At 36.4% G+C, this 21,762-nt stretch overlaps 2 protein-coding genes across 3 annotated transcripts in view; one reads left to right on the top strand and one right to left on the bottom strand.

The window, feature by feature from the left end:
• Positions 1-902: 902 nt before the first annotated feature.
• fam169b (family with sequence similarity 169 member B) lies at positions 903-3,926 on the bottom strand. The gene is given in 10 exon segments (XM_056254934.1): positions 903-1,021; positions 1,175-1,245; positions 1,450-1,578; positions 2,439-2,621; positions 2,704-2,878; positions 2,985-3,070; positions 3,156-3,258; positions 3,422-3,546; positions 3,841-3,883; positions 3,885-3,926. Coding segments are annotated over 10 exon segments (1,074 nt in total). The 3' UTR covers positions 903-904.
• Positions 3,927-8,765: 4,839 nt separating this feature from the next.
• igf1ra (insulin-like growth factor 1a receptor) overlaps positions 8,766-21,762 on the top strand; it is a 95,753-nt gene continuing 82,756 nt past the window's right edge. For both annotated transcript variants that reach the window (XM_056254793.1, XM_056254784.1), the window contains exon 1: positions 8,766-9,665. In XM_056254793.1, the coding sequence (XP_056110768.1) occupies positions 9,572-9,665 (94 nt within the window). In that variant the 5' untranslated portion in view covers positions 8,766-9,571. The remainder of the gene's footprint in view (positions 9,666-21,762) is intronic.

The following is a 21,762-nucleotide window of genomic DNA, read 5'->3' as shown; positions in this document are numbered from 1 at the left end:
TGCAAATGTGATAATGATTTTATATAACAGTTCAGTGAATAAAGAGTGAATATTGTGATGTGACATTTTAATGGCGGTTTTAATTTCATAATTAAAAAAGTAGAATTTTTTCCATATTAAAATATTATAGTAAAACAAAATCTCATAACATTATTTATGGTGTTGTAATTGCAGTGTAAATGCATGGTTATAAAAAAATGGTTAGAACATAGTTATAAAAAATGGAAATCAATCTAAGGGGTCAGATATTGTCTCTTAATGGGAACGTTAATGTCTGCCGGTGATATTCCCATAAAAAAAGATATAAGCAAAGTTAAACATGACATTTACTTTAAAACCAATATAATTAATACATCACACTTGTGAATTAAAATGTTTTATCTTCAACATTTTTCGTATAATTGTTATTATAATAATAATAATTCCAAATTTTGATAATCATAAATACATGCTATAATAAATTATATGACTATTATTAATATCACGATATAAATGTATAAGAAAGGTAATCATTTCTGAGGGGAAAAATAAATAAGGTTGAGGCCAATATAAACTTTTTTTCTGTTTGGTATTGTAACTTGACTTCGACTTGACTTGACCCTTAGCAGGACTCTACTTGACTTGCTTGAAGTGAACTACTGACTTGACTTGACTTGGTTGTGTGTGTACTGCGACTTAGACTTGCTTGAGACTTAATGGTAGGGACTTGAGACTTACTTGTGACTTGAACATGTGTGACTTACTCCCACCTCTGCTCTAGGCTAAAAAAGATAAACCCATAAAGCATTACATATTTTTATTTAGAATTAATTTATTTGCCCACATCTACATTCTTTGTAGAGATGCATTTTGAATATTTGGGCTCTCTGTTATGGCTTTCAAAGGACATTGCCTGCCATGAGTGTTAAGCCCGGGCTTTTTTAAAGCAAATCCCTGTGTTGGACTGATCTGCTGGTCGCTTCTTTTCCGAGCTTGATGTGTCTTTGAGACTGACTGATGAGCCACATTGTCGCAGAATCCCCTGTAGAAATGAGTAAGACAACAAAGAATGATTCATTTTATTATTTTATTTGATTAAATATTAGAGTCACCAAGGACAACGGAGACTGACTTACGGTAACAGCTAGTAAACGGTCACTAGATAAGCTTATATAAACGCAAGATAACATCATACCTCTTCTTCTAAATCAGCTTCCCTTCTTTCGTGACTATATGAGCTGTGTGGACTCTGCTCTGAGTTTCCACCTGTAAAAAGCACCACCTCTGAGATAAAGTGCCCTGATCATTGCAATAACACCCACAAAGTCTCTATAACGCACACTAAAACACAAGTCCAGTAAGTAGAATCAAAACCATTTGCTCACATGCTATGAGTCAAATTACTCATGTCTTTCTTTATTACCAAACCAATGTCAATGTCTGCTGTTTTACAGCAACAAAGAGCCTTACAGTGTTTTGGGAGGTCCCGCATCTGGATATTTAACCACACATTGCGTCTCTGAGCCCATTCACCAGGGGGTTCCACCTCATAAAGACGGTCTCGTTCTTCTTTGTGGATCCCGAGATACTTCTTGCAAACTGTAAACAATTATTTAAACAAGTTGTGTAAGCTTTAGGTACCAGGCTTCCATTACATCAATAATAACAGATAAGAGTGGTTTTATTAACATCCAATGAAACCACTGTTATCAGTTCTATGTAAACTATTGATTTCACACGGAACAATAATTTAAGGAATTGACTTACAGTTGTCACTCCCAAAACGTAGCAGATATGTAGATGGTCTATGATATTCTGGTGTCCAGATTGGGCACCAAACTGGATTTTGATTTAGAAAAATCCTGTAACTCTTGTCTGCTTTGGTTTGACTGAACTCTAGAATTCATTCATAAGGTACACTACTATTGAAAAGTTTGGGGTCAGTAAGATTATATATATATATATATATATATATATATATATATATATATATATATAAAGTAAATTAATACTTTTATTTAGCAAGAATGCATTAAATTGTCAAAAGCGACAGTAAAAACATATAATGCTACAATTTCTATTTCAAATAAATGCTATTATTTCAAATCTATTCATCAAATAATTCTAAAAAAAATTATCACGTTTTGCACAACAATATTAATAAGCACAAATGTTTTTAACATTGATAATAATAAGACATGTTTTGAGCATTAAATCAGCATAATTACACTGATTTCTGAAGGATCATGAAGACTGGAGTAATGATGCCATCAGGAATACATTACATTTAAAAATATATTAAAATAGAATTATTTTAAATTGTAATAATATTTCACATTATTACCAATCCGGTAATGTATTTTGATCAAATAAAAGCAGCATTGGATGAGAGAAAATTTCCTTTAAAACATAAAAAAATCTTACACACCCCAAACTTTTGACCGTTTGTGTATACATACCTCCATACATGCCAGGAGACATAGGAAAGCTAATTCCCAGAATGCCCTCGGAAGGTTGGGACAAACAGAAATCCTCCAGCATCTGTAAAGCAAGCCCGGTCCTTCTCCAGTGAGAGCGAACAAACACAGTGTCCAGCACAGGGAGCTGATAACTCTGACCAGAGCAGCCGTCACACAGGCTGCCTATGAAAAAACAACACAATAAACCATTTTTTTTTTTCGAAATCTACACCAAATTTCTAAGCATGCTAGATAAGGAAATTACCCTTTTTTTTGACGGTGTAAAACCCAACCGCCTCTCCATTTTGCCAGAGAATTTTGCCATGTTCCCACAAGGAATAGGCAGAAAAATATAGGTCTTCTCCGAGAGGCCTTTCCAGAATTCCAAATATAACTTGACTGAGCAGGAATAGCACAACTCTCTCCATCACTGACTCCACCTGGGATGACAAGAACTGTCAGAGCTCTCCTGGAAATGGTGCCAATGAAAACATCATGACATTTCTGCACAAACCATTGCTAAAGGAAAGAAAAAGTGCTACTCACTAACACAAGTCCACGTCTTGATTTGTTCGATGTCTTCAAAACATCACCAACAGGACACCATTTGCCTTGCAAGAACACAGCAACCACTAAAAGTATAGGCTATACATTATCCAAATGAAGTAGGATGACACAAAAACAATATTAAGAGGGGGAACGTAGCATTCTCTGGACCTTGTGTTTCATCCTCAGGTGTGTGGAGAGCAAGAATAAAACATGATAAATCACCATCTCTCAGAAATGCAAGTCGACCAATGTTCTCACAGGTTACTTCCACCTGTTATCACAAATATCACCCTTTTATGAGGAATTTGAATAATATCTGGCAAAAACTAGAGAGCTGCCAACCAAGACAGTATTATTGGCTAGGTAGGCAACTCTCAAAATTTTGACACTAAATAACTAAATTCTGTATTGCATGCAAGTGTATTTCCTCTCACTTTCTCTCCATGAGGAAGGGTGAAAAGCCTAGCACCATCTGACTTAACACTGGACAGGTATTCGTCACATCCTGTGGTCAGCTCGCCATAATGCTGCACAGGTAAATCCACAGGATAGGGTTTCACTGGAAAAAACGACATTTGACATGTTTACACAATCAATAACACGAGTTTTTAATTCCATTATGGCATTATGGCACACTCTTTAACAATGTTGACCGACGTCACGTGAAATTAGTAGCACTTTATTGATTGTGACAGAACTCAGAACTGCGCTTTGTGACTGTTGTTTATAGTCTGTCAGAGAGGCCTACTATGTTGAAACGTAGTGCGAGAGCACGTTTACATGAAAACAACCCTTTAAACCCCGTTTTAACATACCGTAATCAATTTTGGGAATGCTCAAAGGCAGCCCTTACCTTTAAAACTATTCTCCAGCTTAGAGTTGGATTCCATTTTGTAACTTTGTTCGACCTTTGAATGTTTCTAAACAGAACAACGCCATCTAGTGACTATGAAAAGGGCGAGGAAGAGAAATTCATTCAATAATTTTTTAATAGCCCGGAAGATTTCAGGTCTTCGTGGCTACATAGGCTGAGACCTCCTGTTATACTGTAGGCTATAATTCTCTGTTGCATTTTAGCCTTAGCACATGCGTGTAGTCTTACAATAAAAAAATAAAATAAAATAAAAAACATGCGTGTACTCCGTGTAGCAGCTATCATATTAATGTAGCCTATTTATCATCATCATCAGGATTTATTTCGGTCCTCATACACATTTTTCTTCAATAAATATAGACAATTATCAAAAAAGGTATAGACTGAAGCCATTAGCTTATTGTACATACCCACCTACCCTATTTCATTATAATTCCTATAAGTGTGTCACTCTTACTACTTGATTTAATCTATACAAATTTTTTACATCGCTTTTTAAAGTTAAAACTTATCCAAATAACAGTTAATGTAATATAAGTTGAAATGACTCAAACATCCAAGTTGATTGTACTTAAAAATTTAAGGCAGCAACTTTTTTTTACAGTTAGACAAAACTGTATTTACTGTATACAAAATATAAATTTAAATTATTGTTCAAATCTATACACTACACATCAAGGTTGTGTACATTTTTCTCTCCTCTGGGATGATTATTATATTATTCTAATAATAAAAATTCCAAACTATTCCCCGATTGAGATGCAGTGTTGCTATGTCCAGTTTTTACACTGTCCTCAAGATGGCGACATCATCATACAAATGTGAATAAGACACGGAAAAATACATTGAATTCTTTTTTTAACAAACATGTTCTGAGGCACATTCTTTCCCTGCAAAAACATGTTTGAACAACTAATGGTATAAAAAGAACAAAAACGCATAGAAGGTTTGAAAACAAAAACTAGCAAAATAATATATATTTTTTTTCATTCTCCTGTAGTTTTTTTGTACATACATTCTTTCAAATTGTACAAGAACTGTTAATATAAGGGTTAAAATATTATAATATAACCTTTTTTTTGTTCTAGAAAAGACAGAAATTGCAATAAAAATATAAGGCAAAACTGCATGACCATATTATCAGCATTTAAGACACTATATACATATTTTTTTTTAATTCTAGTTTGATGAAAGCCTTGATGTTTCATTTAATACAAATGCACCATTCTTTGCAGTGAGCTCCTTTTTGACCTCGTTTTACTCTACTTAAAACTGCAGTCATGCTACGGTACACTTTCAATCTCTCCTGCTATGGAAAATGCATTCTGCGTCCGTTTTATTCCCATCTCTCTTCATCTCCATTACCCATAAACCACTAACTTCCCACTGAGAAATTGCAGACATTTCTGAAATTCCTTTCACTAGGAAAGGCTAGCTTGGATTGTTAAATATGCTTTTGTAAAGCTGAGAGTTTATCCTTTAAAAGGGATTGACTGTGCATATATTTGGCATGAGAGTAAATACTGCAACAAAGTAAATTAGGCAAAAGACTTTAAATGCAAATCACCTACATGGTTTATGTAAGATGTAAAACAGGATCTAGCTTTGCATATCAGTGAGTTTCATACTTGTTTTCCTTCCTTGCTTTGTCATCAGTCTGTTTTTGTAACCCATGTGGGATTCCTTGAGTGTCTTCAATCCGTGTCACATGAACAGACATTACAAGAGGATTATGACATTGGCCTTGGCTATGCTGAACCCTGGCCTACTTTGTAAAGATGACACTGACAAAAAAAAAGACATTCTCACTCGTCTAGACTGGATTATCATGCAAAATAAACATGGTCAACAACAAATATGAAATGAATGGTCACTCAATATGTATTTTTTTAAGCTTAGCATTTCAACATTAAGTTTAAAAATGATTATAAATATGGCAAAAAAAAATGTATTCTCAACATGAAGTTTAGGGTTTCTTTTTTATTATAAAGTTGTGTATTTAAAACACATTTAATCAAAGTCGTTAAATTATGATGCAACAGAAACTGTTGCTATTAAAGAAAAAAACTGTAAAAAAAAGTTGCTGCCTTAAATTTGTAAGTACAATCAACTTAAATGTGTAAGTCATTTCAACTTAAATTATTTGCTTAACTCATTAAGCAATGTAAAAACGTGTGTTGTCATAACTTATTGATTAAATATATATATTTTTACAGTGAAGCTGGATATTTAACCATAGTAAATTCATGGTTGATTATCTGAAGCTCAGGAGGAACCGCTAATAGATAATCCCAGCTAAGCTTTTTAGCGGCAACACAACAATCCAATTGATGAATCAAGGTTCATGCCATCCAAAAGAAGAGCTGAACTGCGTGTTGTCTTAGACTGCTACGTGTACAATGATCTTTTTCCTGCAGAGATATATTGTTTAGTAAGGTCAGAATGATGTATCGTACAAAAAAAGACAGATTTGTTTTCCATTTGCTGGGAATATTGCAGCAAACACATTCTCTGGGAAGTTTCCCATCTCAAAATGTTTACCCAAACAGCCCAGACATAAGGAATGTCTCAGCTATTATTTACAAAAGAGGAGGAAGCGAATACTTGATGGTCAGTGCTCATCGGCAATAAAAATGTTTGGCTCCCGGTTTTGTGGGTGACAACAATAATAATTGTGATCAAACCAAGCTGCTCCGTGAGGAAACAACTTGTTGCACCCCTCCTGCGGTATATGCTATTTTCTCACATGCCTTGGCGCTCCCTTCATTTTCAGCTTTATGTTTTTCAGGAATCTATTTCTGTTCACCCAAACATAATTGTCACCCTCTCCTCTAAATTCCCTTTCCTGTCTGGGCTTAGACAAAATGAGAAACAAACAATGTCATCACTATTGTCACTTTGTTGGAAAGGAAAGGTGAAACCAAAGGAAAGGTTTGAATGGAACGTGAAACTGCATGAGGTCAAATTCATTCAGTTTAGCTTTTGGTGACTGCTCTGCTCTGCTACAAGGGCTTAACTTTGTTTTGCCAGGAGAGAGGTAATCTGGGGCACTATCCTCGTGTTTAAGCTTTGTTTTGAGCAAAAATGCATTTTTGTTTTTGAAAAAGAAGATCTTTGAAAGGAATGTAGGTGGGTCTGCTTATTCTTCTGCATGTTCAGTCTTTTACATGTCTACTTCCACAATACATGCTCATTAATCAGTCTGGGATCTTTCACCAATATCTAAATAAATTCAAAGGAAGTGTCAAAAAGTGTCAGAAAGAACAAAACATGTTCTCGGTTGTGCTGAGGATCTGTTGTACAAATGATCTGGAACTGAAACCATCTGTGAACATACTGAGGATCGGTCCATTGGCCAATGAGACATGATAAATACTGCATTTTGACATATGGAGGCGCCAAACACAAAGTTGCATATTAGAAGACACAAGGTCAAGGCGATTTCCAAGGCTACACACACACACACCTTAAAAAAAATCTCAAAAACAGTCTGAAATATTTTTGTGTGTGTGTTTAGACACCTGAATATTTTTTTATACTTTAAATGCATTCTATATGAATCTAGGCTTGGGTCTCTTTTAATAAGAAAGTTAGTATACAGTAATGTTGAACAGAGATGACACTGCTTCATCACGAACGGATGAATGGATTGTAATTGTAAATCCGTTCCGTCTCTATGAATGAAGTTCTACGTCGGATTTTACATTTAGCTGAGAAGACTATGTCATTGGCAAAATATGTGCACTTCTAAAATGTGGAGCTGGGTGACTTTTTTTAATATAGCGAATTGATTTCAAATCGTTATCACTGTCGCTGAAATATGAAGATTATAAAAAACCCATGCATTCATTTAAAAATCTACAACAATTCCCCTTAACAGCTCAGTGTAACAGAGAGACGAAGTGCAATTTACCTTCTGTTCATTTAATTGGAATTAAATAGGACTGAGTAGCGTACTGAAAATAGTCGGTATTGTTAATCTAAATGAACTCTTTTAATCAAAAATCAGTAGGCCTATAATTCCGAAGTGTTTGGTTATTATATTCGCTTTACTTACACTATGTTCAATCTGGTGTTGAAGAAACCCGGAACGCATCTTAAGTCCACATGGATTTAATATTTAATCAGTTTTCCAAGAAATAAACATGATGCCGTTAATAGGCCTACCTCAAAAATAGCAAACACAGCCAATATTATGACTACTGTTTTTTAAAAGTTTCTTGTGGTAATTCTTGTTGTGGTGGTTCATTCATCTACACTGGATTTTTAAGTAATTTCAACTTAAATTACATTAAACTGACTTTAAAAAAATTAGTTGAATCTTGTTTTGAAAATTTCTTAACTTATTTTGATGAGTTAAAGCAATGCAAAAACATGCATTGTCATAACTTATTGATCATATATTTTTTACAGTGTATCCATCCATCCATCTATCCATCATCTCTATCTATCTATCTATCTATCTATCTATCTATCTATCTATCTATCTATCTATCTATCTATCTATCTATCTATCTATCTATCTATCTATCTATCCTTTTTACAGTTGTTGCTGTGTGCAAGACAGGAGATCTCTGTTAAGAAAGCTTTCAATTTCAAATCAGGACGATTCCACTAGCCTATACAAATAAAATAACATAATTATTCTTCAAAATATAGGCTATTATGACAGATCTGGTATTGGCATATATTTAGCCTATGTGTAGGCTATGCCTATTTGTAAATAACAGTGTATTTTTAGATTTTATTGAATAAACTTAAAAAAAAAAAAAGTATTTTCCTGTCACCTTGACATTTGTGATCAAGTGGTTTGCTGGCAGCAGACATGGTTGGTTCAGGAGTCCAGTCCATGTTTTGGGATTCTCTCATGCTTGGCGTGTTTCTCTGTGAGAGAAGCCGAGTTTTGTTTACAGCGGTGATTCTGAGCTGAGACCGTCAGAAGAGTCGTGGACGCCGCCGAGTATACTTGAGAATCAAACATTAGCCTCACAAGCTATTTATATATCACAGTTCATGATTTTTTACGTTGCGGAAAACCAAAACCTACGCTCGCGTGCTGCTCACTCTTGCACTTCGACAGAATTATTTTTTTTTCCTACCGCAAAACAGACCGAGCATGAGAGCGCGTGAAGACGGTAGGGGAGGGTGAGCAGTTGGTGAAACCATTTTTGTCCTGGCGGATATTTTGGATCGAGCCCTGTCGGGAGGCTTTCATTCATACATAAAATACGCTATCCGAGTTGTCAAGCTCTTTGGACGTGACCTCAGAATTCCTCCGTACATCAGTACAGCGTAATTCATCACACACTGGCATAGGCACGTTCACACAAGGTGTTTTTGTTGGAAGAGAAACCGCTCGTTTCGTTGGCTGTACTGCGCGCGTCCCTCTCGGGTTTTCAAGAAATGGACGCAGAAGATGCAAATTATCGGTCGAGTGAAATTCGTGGCTACGACACGATTGCATCATTTAATTGCTGGCAAGAATATCAGAATGTTTTAATTGATCTTAATGTTTCCATTAAAGAAAAATTACATTACCAGTTATCTTTGATCTACTCCCTCCTCGCCTCCCGTTATCTTTACGCGTAAAGGAACTAGCTGCTCATCCAAAGCGGATTCTTCTGGACTTTCTGCTTGCGTACAAGAAGAAACGTCGCATTTTGCTGCGGTTTCACCTTTTTTTTTTTTTTTGGAAAACTGATTATTAGGAATGAGATCTGGAACAGCGAGGGATGTTTGGACCTTATTTTGGGGACATGTGCTGTTTCTCTCCACCATCTGCCTCTGGTCTGCACATGGAGAAGGTAAATGCTTTGCTTTTTAGTCTAATAAGAAAAGGACATAATTATCATTGCCTTGTATTATCAAAACCTTGATTCAAATCGCATCACAGTGGTTGACTCATGTTATGTCAAGCATGAGTTTAACTGCATGATGCGTTGCTTTGGATGTTCAGGTACAGATATTCAGAAGGGCCTAATACGCGACCCAATTTATTATTGAATTATGACCTACTACTTCCATTAAATATTAAAATGTTCCTCATACTAACGCCAAACTTTAGAATTTTTTTCGTCTTGATGTCTCTAGGCCCATCAGTTAATTGTCGTGACATCGGATGTGTTACTTGTGAGTCTAGTGTGCTTTATGAATTATTCATGTGCTGGATCACGTTGGTATTTAGAGGCTAAGTGAGAATTGGCTTATATAAAGCATTTGCTAGTCCACACAGGCAGTAAGGTTAAACCATACATAAATATTAAGATTTGCTGAATTCAGCATCACTGAAGTAAAGGTGACTGACCATGTGCTTGTTTTAAGTTGCTCAATGTCCTCAGGAGGGTCATACAGGGGAGTTTTGTAACACATTTGGTTTCATGGGCTGTAATTCTGTGCTTGTGTCTCAACGTTTGATATAAAATTCACATATTTATCTGCAACAAATTAGAAATTTAACCGTGTAAATTAATGCGTGATTCCAAGAGTCCTGTTTTGTTGATACAAACCATGAACGTTTTACTTTTTCTGCATACATTTTTTATGGTAATAAGATATATTTGTTCAAAATAATTATGCAATCCATCATTATTTTGTCAATTTTTAAATGGAAATGGTAGACAAGAAACATTTGAATTTAAAACGAACAATATAACTGGAAGAAATGAAATTAAATTTGGAAGATATACTACATTAAAAATGAGTCTAACAGTTATAAAAACATCTAGTCACAATTGTTAAATAAAGCTGATATATTATCCTATTTTGTTCAGCCTTTTTAGGTCCAGTAGAAGTACATGGAAATTGTTACAAACCACCCTGTCTGGACAGACTTGATATTTTTAACCTTTTTTTAAATTGTATTTATTTTTATAAATATGTAGCCTAGATGTGAATATTCTATATCAAATTAAGCTGGATAACCTACTGATTTAGATGATACTAGTTTTGTTATTTAGTGTCCATTAACTCTTTCCTTACCAGCATAAAAAAAAAGGCTTTTTTAAAATAATTTTCACAATTATGTCATGGCCCCCCACAATATTTTGTTGTATATATTTGTTGCAATATATCAAAAGAAAGGACAGAGTCTCTGCTTTTTGATGGAGTAGATCAAGTCAACCAACTCCCTCAAAGCTTGCACAGTCCTATATCTCGTACTGGATCGTCATTTCATTCAGTAATGTTAGGCAGTTTTGATTTATATGTGGTTTAATGTTGGTAATCGTGTTATTTTACATATGCATATGATTACATATGATATTGCTTGTTTCTGCATCTTCTTTTTGATCAGGAGATTCCGGCCCAGAAAAGTTATTAAAGACATCGTTAAAATAGTCCAAGTGACTGCAGTGGCTCTATCTTTAAGTTTATCAAGCGACGAGAATACTTTTTGTGCGCAAAACCCCCCCAAAATAACGACTTTATTCAACTATTAATTTCCTTCTCTGTGGGCCTCGAGATTATTCACGTAGTGTAACAGCGCAGTGCTTCTGGGTTGTACGTCACACGCATCACACACATGACCAGCGTCGGCCAATAGTGAGCCTACGTGTGACGTAACACAGAAGATCATTCTTCAAGTTAATTTCTTACTTCATGGTTGAAATAAGCGCATGTTTCGTTGGCTGAGACTGAGACTGCAGTGTCAGAGCATTTTGGCTAACTGAATTCAGTCTCTGTCATGTCACAGCACACGATAAGAGATGATCCGATAAAAAAACGTAGTCAAGACGGCAAACCTGAAAACGAAATAAATCCCTGTCGTTTGCTTTATCACCTCAAATTGGACTAACATATTTATGTGAAAACGAAACATCCAACCCACAGGGTTTGGTTTGGTTTGGCAAGGTTGTTTGATTACATTATTATATTGGTAAAATTCAAATTGTTTGTAACCTTTGGATAAAACAAATATTAATTGGATTACAATCGGATTTAGACTTAGTGATTTGGTTTTTGGAATAAGCCCATGCAAGGGAGACTCCAAAAATGAGTTTTGTGTCGTGTGGCTTTTTCCTAAGCATATTCATGTATGGTTTTGTGTATTTTTCTATAATTACACACAGAGATTCTTTGTATCGGTGTCTTTTATGTCAGGATGTCATTGATTTGTTAGTGATAACATCGTGTTTCACAAGGAAGAAAGGAGAATGAGATGACAACATGTTATTCCTGCTGTCAATTTTCATGTCTTTCCACAGTTTTAAAACATCTTGTGGTTGGTGGATGTAATTGTAATGTTTATGCAGCTTAAGGATCATCAAATGCCTAATTGTGATTGTGCGGGGGCTGCATTGTAGCATAATGAAGGTGGGCCATTCTTGGGTTTAAACTCCCATTTACATTCAAAAGGAGTTAGGACTCAATCCAAGGCCATTGACCGGAGTGGCCAGTCCCACATCCAGGCCACTGTGAATGTCAGGGGGGTCTGTTTCTCAGCACCCTGCAGAGACCAGGACCACTGGCCCTATACAGAGAGGCTTGTGTGGGGGGTGAGCTCTCACTCTTGGACTCCATCATTGCATTGTCCCGTCTGTCTCTTTCTCATAAATTGTTGCAAAGACACTCCACTGACACACTGACTTTAATCAGGGCAAAACCGGTTTCATACTTTTCCACTCCTGGTTTTGTGTCAATTTGTCCATTTTGATTTCATTGATTTGATGTTTTCTGACTTTAAAGGGCTGGTTAGAGATGAACCGTTTCATTTAGGCTGGGTATATTTTGATTAAACAAGAAACAAATTGTAGGACACTGGCTAAAGAATCAGTTTATGAAGAAGATTTATATTTTTTGTAATAATTTGGTGATTTGATGTTTTCAGTAGGGATGCACTAAATTCTGGCCAATATCAATAAGGTGATAGTTTTTTTTATTATTATAAATGGCTGATATTAATATTCTATACTATTTTGTCTACTTAAAAATAATGCACTAAAATCAATCATTTTAAATGATACAAGTGAATTTAGGCATCACTACATTGTAATCAACAGTCTATCTATCCATCCATCATCTATCTGTCTGTCTGTCTCTTTGCAAACTTTATGCTTATAGTGCACTGCACATTTATTCCTATACACTGACTGAAAAGGTTATAAAATATCCCATACCTAAATCACTAAATTAATGGCCATGCTCCAAGGGAAGTCCTCTTTGGTCTTTTTCATCCTGTTCAGTTTAAAAATCTGGTACGGCTAATAAAATGTAATTTAGCCTCCTTTCAAGTTTCACCACAGTAAACTTTCCATGCCACTTCTTCCAAGTATATGGCAAACAAGCCTCCATGGTCCATTGAGAAAGAGAGGGTGAGCGAGAGGAGAAACATGAGGTTTGAAAATAGAACATGTAAAAATACACGGCAAGGGAAACAGACTTGGCTTTGTTGATTCGAGGAGTAGTGAGTTTGTGAATGTTTTATTGGGCTTTAGCCGTTCACACGGACGGCCTCCGGGACAGCCTGGCGGCGGAGCGCGAGTCACTGCGTTTGCTGCTGTCAAAAGCTGACACAAACTCACACTTTAAAAAAAACCAACCCAGCGAGGGCCAGCATTCGTCAAAACTGCACCTCGTACTCCTGAGATGTGTCTTAAAAGTCGAGATTAAAAAATAAATGATTCAGTAATACCCACTCCCACATTCAGCCCTGTATCTTCACAGGCCTCCACTTGTTGTTAATCTGCAGTCATGAGTCATGACTGTATAAAAAGCAGGAGAAAAATGGCTGTCACCAAAGTGAAACATTCAAAAGAGAATAGTGGGTGGACTATCTAAGTCTTGCAGTGTTTATTTGATAGCCCACCTTTGCCTACTTCAGTCTGTGGCATTTGATATTCTGGTGTTGCTCATTCTTTTCGTGACTAAGGGTGCCTACGCGCTAGAGTTTTCGCTGCGTCAAATAACACTCCGAATCCATTGAATTCAACGGGGATGATTTGCGTTGAATTTCAAACTTCTCCTCTTTCAAAACTGCATCCTACTCATGTAACGCTTTCTCTAGTGTGTAAGCGCCCTCAGGCTGAGCTAGTCTATTCCTATGACTCAGACGTGCGCCCGTAGTGACCAACGCTTCTCTTTCTCTCTTCATATTTCTTTGTCTCCCCATCCCTTGTTCTGGTTCTGCTGAGTTGTGCTTCATCCTCAATGTGGGAGCGTTCGTGCCTTTTCATCCGGTACTCACTCCCGCTGCCCCTGAATCTGTGTCACTGTGCTAGTTCGTGCCTGTGTTCGCTGCTGGAGTCAAACGGTCTTAAGGCTTCAGTAAGCAGCCAGATGAGGTATTTGCTAAATTAAATGTTAATTTAAAATAGGTCTGTGTGCAGTGACCACCCGTAGATCATTCAACACAGTGAGTGCGGCTGTTGTACTTGCACTGACAGCTTCACCCTTGTGTGGCTTTTGTTATTTAAAAGGATAGTTCTCCTGAAAATAAAGATTGTCATCATTTACTCACCCTCATGTTGTTCTTGTTGTTGTTCTTACCAACCTGTATGACTTTCTTTTGGAACACAAAAGAAGATATTTTGAAAAATGTCTCTGGTGTATTTTTGTTCTTATGAAAGTCAATGTGACCCAGTGTTGTTTTGGACCCCATTTAACTCTTAAACATTCTTTAAAATATCTGCATTTGTGTTGTGATTCACACATGTTCAAACTCCAACCCGAATGTGAATAAATCACGAATAATTTTTACTAGGCTTGAACAATATACAGAACCATTCACAAGTTTAAGGGCCTCCAAGGATGCATTTATTTGATCAAAAATACAGTAGGCTACAAACAGTAATAATGTGAAATATTATTACTAAAATAAGCGTTTTCAATTTGAATATATTTTTAATTGTAATTTTTTTATGTGATGACAAAGCTGAATTTTCAGTGGCCATTACTCCAGTCTTCCTGTGTCACATGATTCTTCTGAAATCATTCTAATATGCTAATTTGGTGCTCAAGAAACGGTATTATATTATTATAATATATTTTCTTTTAATTATGAATAAGAAACATTAGTATATAATATAAATCAGTAAAAAAAAATATTTTAATAGAAAGTTCAAAAGAACAGCATTTATTTGAAACAGAAACAATCCTGGCTGAATAAAATAATTTATCTCTTTAAATGTATTTATCCATATCGGTTGATATTGCATATTTAATTGGGATTTTTTTTCAATTTGAATTACATTTTTTTAGAAGCACTTAATAAACACTGTTAAATGTAATTATTAGCAAATCTTAATTTTCCAAAATGCTGTATTCCCTAAAGTCACTTGTAGCATCTAAAACGATGGGCTTTAGTTTAGTTGTTATTTTTAATTTATTTATACAAAATAGTGTAGAATTAAAATTTCAGCTATTTATCGGTTACCAACAATAACAATTATTGGTATAATATACACTACCGTTCAAAAGTTTGGGGTCAGTGAGAATTTTATTTTTATTTTTTGGAGGAAAGAAATCAATACTTTTATTTATCAAGGACAGTAAAGACATTTATAATGTTACAAAAGATTCTATTTCAAACAAATGCTGTTCTTTTGAACTTCCTATTCATCAAAGAATAAAAAAAAAGAAAAAAAAGTACAACTGACAGACCAACAACTGTTTCAACATTGATAATAATAATAAATGTTTCTTGAGCATCAAATCCTCATATTATACTGATTTGCGAAGGATCATTTGACACTGAAGACACTGACACTGGTGATGCTGAAAATTCATCTTTGATTACAGGAATAAATTACACTACTATATAGTCACACAGAAAACAGCTGATTTACACTGGAATAATATTTAATACTATAACTGATTTTTGTTGTATTTTAATCAAATAAGCGCAGCCATGGTTAGCAGAAGAGAATTCTTTTAAAAGTATTTAAAATCGTACCGACCCCAAACTTTTGAACGGTAGTGTATATCGGTATAATCCAGATTTGTTATACTGTTGCATTATTTATTTTTTTACTTTGAGGAACTAGAGGTTTTTAGGATTTTTGAAAAATACTATCCGCTCTGTGTGGGTGTATTGACCCCTATCTTTCGTAAACCTCTGCCTCAGCAACATACCATGTTGTTCCATCTTTCAGGCAGAGTTTTGCTAGCTGAGTGTGAGGTGGGGCAGAGGTGTTGTATTACTAGTTGGGCTCTGACATATGAGCTGGTGCTTTTGAAGTGAGGGCTATTGAAGGGAAGTGTAGCACCAGACCAGTGGTCAGATGACTTCCAGCATGTGGGGGATTAAACAGCAGTTGAGGTGGCAGGTGTGAGCGTTGCGGAGCACAAACCGGGATCTTGGTCGTGCTCCCCTGTGCCCCCTTACTGCGGGGCTGACTCAGGACCCCCATCGCAGAGGTCTAATGCAAAGCGCTCTTTGAATTCGTGCCAAGAAAGAGGAATTAACTCTAAATGTCAGCGTTTTGTTGTTTTCCGCAAGAAGGTGCAGGAAATGCACAGCCTATAAGTGCATGTTGAAAGATGTCTGGCTGGTGGCGTTTAAACCTTGGACGAATTCCAAACAGCCTTTTTGCGCCCTTGAACGGCGTTGCAAGAAGGTGACGCTATACTCGAAGGCTCTTAATGAAAGTTAGTTAATGAATCCTTTCACGAAGGGCCTGTTAGTGAAGAGTACATGTTATGGTCACTTTTAAGAAGTCATTTTGTCTTAAATATTCAAAAGTTTGGGAAAAAATTCTATGAAAGAATTGAAATCAGCAAGGATTTAAAAGCATCAAAAGTGATAGTAAAGACATTTATAATGATACAGATATTTTGATTTCAAATAAATATTTTTCTCTTGAACTTTCTATTCATCAAAGAATGAAACGCATTGTTCATGATTCTAAAATATGCATTACATCAGTTTTCAAAAGATTTTTAAAAACACCTTTTTTGAAGCTTTATTTGTCAATGACCCATATTCTTCCAAACAGTCACATGAGACCGTTTGTGACATGCACCCTTCTCACTTCAGTTGCTTTGCATAGGGATGCTCACTTTCAAGTGGAATTGGCTTCTTATCTTGTGTGTGACCAAGATTTGAAACCAGGAAGAGTTTTATGTCGCCCAACAATGCTTCACCAGATAACAGTGCAAGTGCGGGAAAACCGCTAAAATAGTGTTGTTTTCCGAGAACGATTACTCAAAGTGGTTTCAGTAACCTTTGATAATCTCTTGAAGATATTAATCGGTCCCACAAGGGTGGTCATTTTCTTTAGGTCACTTTAACAGCTGCAATTAAGACTTACTGTAGTGTGGGGCTTTTGGTTTCAAATAAATTGCTGTGTACTTTTCTCATTTGGAAATAAGATCTGAAGGATGGACAAGTGATTGGCGAAGCCAGTAGGTTACAGACTAGATCTCAAGAAAGGCAATAGATAAGTCTTGTTTTTCCCTCATCTATCCAAGAGGTACAGGGATTCCTGTGGAAGGCCAGCAAAAGGTTATCAAATGTTAACAGCAAGAGTTGGATTTCAGACCAGTATGTTTGCAGTGTGGTGTGAAAACCACAGTGAATGAATGACTCTCCTGGGTTAATGTTTGCTCCTAGTGAAAGACAAGCACTGTAGGCATTTGTGTTTTGCAGTTGAATAGTGCTTATATTTGGCATTTTTTAATTATCGACATCAAGTTTTTCTGTTTGGTCGATATGTCGTAAGGGGGGCTTTTATTTTGACAGCGGGGCGGACTTTTTATCTTTTGAATATTTGATTTGATTTGATTTGATTTACTTTATTAATCCCCCAGGGGGAAATTTATGTGTCACAACAGCATAGAAATACAATGAATAAATAAACAACAACAACAACAAACAACATACCCAACATACACAACAGCAACAAGTCTTGTTCTCAAGTATCAATTTTTCAAAGCACCATGATTATATACGACCAGAATAAATACATAAATATATATATATCATCTCACATAACACTGATTATAAAATCTAATTGCGGTTGGGAAAAAAGACTAAAGACTAAAGAATATCTAATAAACCTTGCAGACTTTGTTGAATCCAGCTCTGGCCCTGTCCCAAATGGCGCACTTCATGCGGACTTTCGGTCTCGTGGACTTAAATTGCGCGTGCTCGCCGAGTCTACGAGTCCGTAGGCCGTCCCATTTAGCATTTTAACGCTCTGAAGTGTGCTCAGCAGCGCCCCCTTTGTACCCTTGAAGCGGACTTCCGCGAAGCCCGCATAGATGCAGGCTCCACGCACTTTAACTACCCAGGAATCCTTGCGAAAGGCCAATCAGACAACGGATGGGAGGAGATTTCGCTCACAGACAATTGTTAACATGGCTGAGAAGAAAATAATTAAGTGTAATTATCATTACGGTTTTTATGACAAGTTTATACAAACATTATGATCATCGACCAGTGGTTGATGTCTCAAACATAGGCTAATAATAGCGAGCTGAATAATACGATCGCATTATGATTCATTAAATAAATAGAACAGAATGTCAGGGCTTTACTGAGTCATATGTAAACACAACAACAATAGGCAGCATATTTCCCCGAAGCTGTAGCTCCTGCGATAACAACAATCAGACCGTCTTCCTGTTTCCGGCGTGACGATCGAGTCTGTCCCAAAAATACCTCTCAATGCGCCCTCGCGGACTCGCGCTAAGGGCCCTATAGGTCTGTACTACGTGACGTCACCGAAGTGTGGACTCTGAGGAAGTCCATAAGTCCGGAGTGTGCCATTTGGGACAGGGCCTCTGATGGATGCGGACAGGTGTTCAGCTGCCACTGGAGACGCATGAAACACAAACTAGCTAGCGACACGCAGCAACAAAGCGACACGATCCCATTCATTTCAATGGAGCACTGGCGACTTCTGGCGACACGACCTACGGTGACCGTTGGAGACAGAATGTGGGTGTGTCACGCGACAAAAGTTCAGAAATGTCAACTTTATGCAAATGAAAGCGATTTTCGCGAGCGACAACCAATAGGAAAGAAGACTTTCAGTGGAGCTCACGTCACCGTCTCGAATGAAGGCAAGACAGAAGAGTTCGAGTGCGATTTCACTGTTTTATATGATGATTTGACTAACCACATACATATAATAAAATTATGCATGGAAAAGAAACTGTCGACAGTCTCAGTGAGTTTAATTCATACATTTATAGTTCGAGTGTTGTAATTTTATGATGGAAGTTTAGCACTGCTGCAGTTCATTTGACAGTTTCCTCTGCAGACTATTAGGGACAAAAAATTTTATTATTTGTCAAATTCGAATAACGTTTTAGTGATTTATGACAGTATGAGTGAGTTTAATTTGTTGATTGATCGATCGTTAAATGATTTAATCCACTGAACACTGTGGTAATAGCCTAAAAACACTCTGCCAACAGCATACTGTTACTTTTAATTCTTTTGAGCCTAATTCCTGGTCAAATTAAAGTGATGGTATTTTGTATAGATATGGCCAGATGTGCAGTCTACCAATAACATTAGAGCGACAGCACTACAAACGCCCACAAGCGACTTGCAGTACATACAGCGACAAAGTCGCCGGCGGTGTGAGCGGAAACCCTTGAAAAAACTCAATATCGGTCGACCACTATAGTTGAATTTTGCTGGTAAGACAACAATTGCAGGTGACATGAATAAGAGCTGAGCCCATGACCTCTCAGGGAGGATTGGCCAGATAATATGGACTGATTCCTGATGATTATAGCTGAACGCAGAGCTGAGCACAATCCTCTTAGGGAAAATGATTTGAGAACCAACACTGCTGCTCACTTGTGAGGTCATGTGGGAAGGATGTGGAAGCTTTCCTTTGTATTAAATTTCTTTCTCTTAAAAAAACGGAATAAGCTTTTGTGACCATTTCAAACACACATTTACATAATATATCCCAGAGTAGCACTTTACCCCATATTAGTTTTGGCCAACGTACGTGATGCAAGTGGGTCATAATGACCGTAATTGTCATTTAATCAGGACCCCAGAGGTTATGATTTGAACAGAATGAAAGAATGAATGAGGAATTTATATAGCGCTTTACAATCATATCAGGGGATCTCTCCTCAACCACCACCACCAGTGGAATAAGACACATATGTCCTCCTCACCGATGTATCTTGCGCGGCCAATGATTGAGTTTCACTTGTGTTTTTGACTACACACATTCTCGACTCAATTTATAATTTGTTTGAGTGGTAGAGACTGACTGATATAAAAAATGTTCTCAACTTAATTCTTAGTTCTCAATAATTATCGTTTAACTTGTAATTGTCAATAACTTGTAATTGTTTTATTTGTGCAATTTTTTTTATAATGAGAACATTAAATATTATTATTTGTAACTAATAATCACCATCTTTTTTCCATTATAGTACTCTGTTTTGTCTCTTATGGCCACCAAAGCTGCATTGATTTGAAAAAAAAAACCCAGTAATATTGTGAAATACAGTTTAAAATATATATTTTTATATAAAAAAAAAAAGCTTTTGGCAAAGCTTCATTACTCCAGTATTCGGTGTCACTCTAGAAATCCTTCTAATATGCTGATTTGTTGCTCAAGAAACATTTCTTATTATTATTATTATTGTTGAAAACAGTTGTGCTGCATAATATTTTTGTGGAAACCATGGTTAACAAAAAAAATCAGGATTCTTTGATGAATAGAAAGGTCTGCATTTGTTTGAACTAGATTTTTTTTAACATTATATAATTGTTTTACTATCACTTTTGTTCAATTAAATGCATCCTTGCTGAAAAAAAACTTTTGGTATTTCTGTATAGTTTATATATAATATTTCTGTAGTTTTTCCTTGTTATCCCCTGTAGTGTGTTTTTTCTTAAATCAATGAGAATTTTTGTTTATACTATTGATTAATTGATTTAGCTGTAAATAACAGATGAAACCAGAAAAGTATGAATTAGTCAATCATGGCCTGTGCGTTTGAAAACAAAAGTCTGGAGAGAAAAAAAGGAAATGTATGAGAATGATGGTACTTCATTAACAATAAAATGTATAACAGTAAGCACATTTACACCCCCAATTTGATATATATTGAGTGCAAATAGGTAATTATGAAGAGAAATTTAGAACATGAAACGACTGGAGAACAACAAGAAGTCGATATTTCTGTAGGATAATCTTTGAAAACGTGTAGTCCTCCTTTTAGAAGGAAACTGTCCTTTGGGTGCACTGGATCCTTTAGCTGTAAAATCTGACTTGTTGAAAGCAACACCAACATGACAAGGCCCAAAGGGTTGAGAAGGGGTCAGATGCTTCTCTGACTGGCTGTGTTTACGGAACAGCCGGATCTTTGGAAAGGGAATAGGAACTGGGTGAGCTCTTTGGCCTTGGATCATTCTGGATAATTCAATGTGGAGGTCAACTGGTGGGGATGTTTGTGTCAGTTGGCTTCACACTTCTTGTATGGCAGTTTTAGGAGGCATGAGACTTTTCAGCACGTTACATGTTTGTTTTTTATCGCTTTCTGAGGCAAAAAGGTTTTTTAGGTGTGTATGTTTTCCAATTCAAATATCCTTTTAGCTGTTAACCTTTGAGCCATTTTGACATGCTGTCAGGTGTTTTGTGTCACTGCATAAACACTTCTTCTACTTTCGTGTAACTGACAGACACCATGTCTTTGTCTCTCTCCCACTCTGTGTCTCCCTCTTTGTGTCTTTCCAGACCGCCTGAATTTATTAATGGGTCCAACCGGAACTGAGGACTAAAGTTTCTCTTTATCAACAAACAAATTAGTCTTTGTGTGAGTCACTCCGGCTCTCCTCCCTCTCCCGGGATTGTGAAGGAGAAAAAAACAAAAATGCCGCAATGAAACAAAGGAGACATGCAGCTCCATGACTCCCAAGTGCAGCCCTGGGGCATTTGCGATGATACGGGAAAGCAAATGCTATTTTTCTTCGTGGAGCAATCA

Source organism: Rhinichthys klamathensis, unplaced genomic scaffold (assembly GCF_029890125.1).
Source record: "Rhinichthys klamathensis goyatoka isolate OS25496 unplaced genomic scaffold, OSU_Roscu_1.1 h1tg000005l_1, whole genome shotgun sequence".
Taxonomy (NCBI): Eukaryota; Metazoa; Chordata; class Actinopteri; order Cypriniformes; family Leuciscidae; genus Rhinichthys; species Rhinichthys klamathensis.
This window is presented reverse-complemented; position numbering and strand designations above follow the sequence as displayed.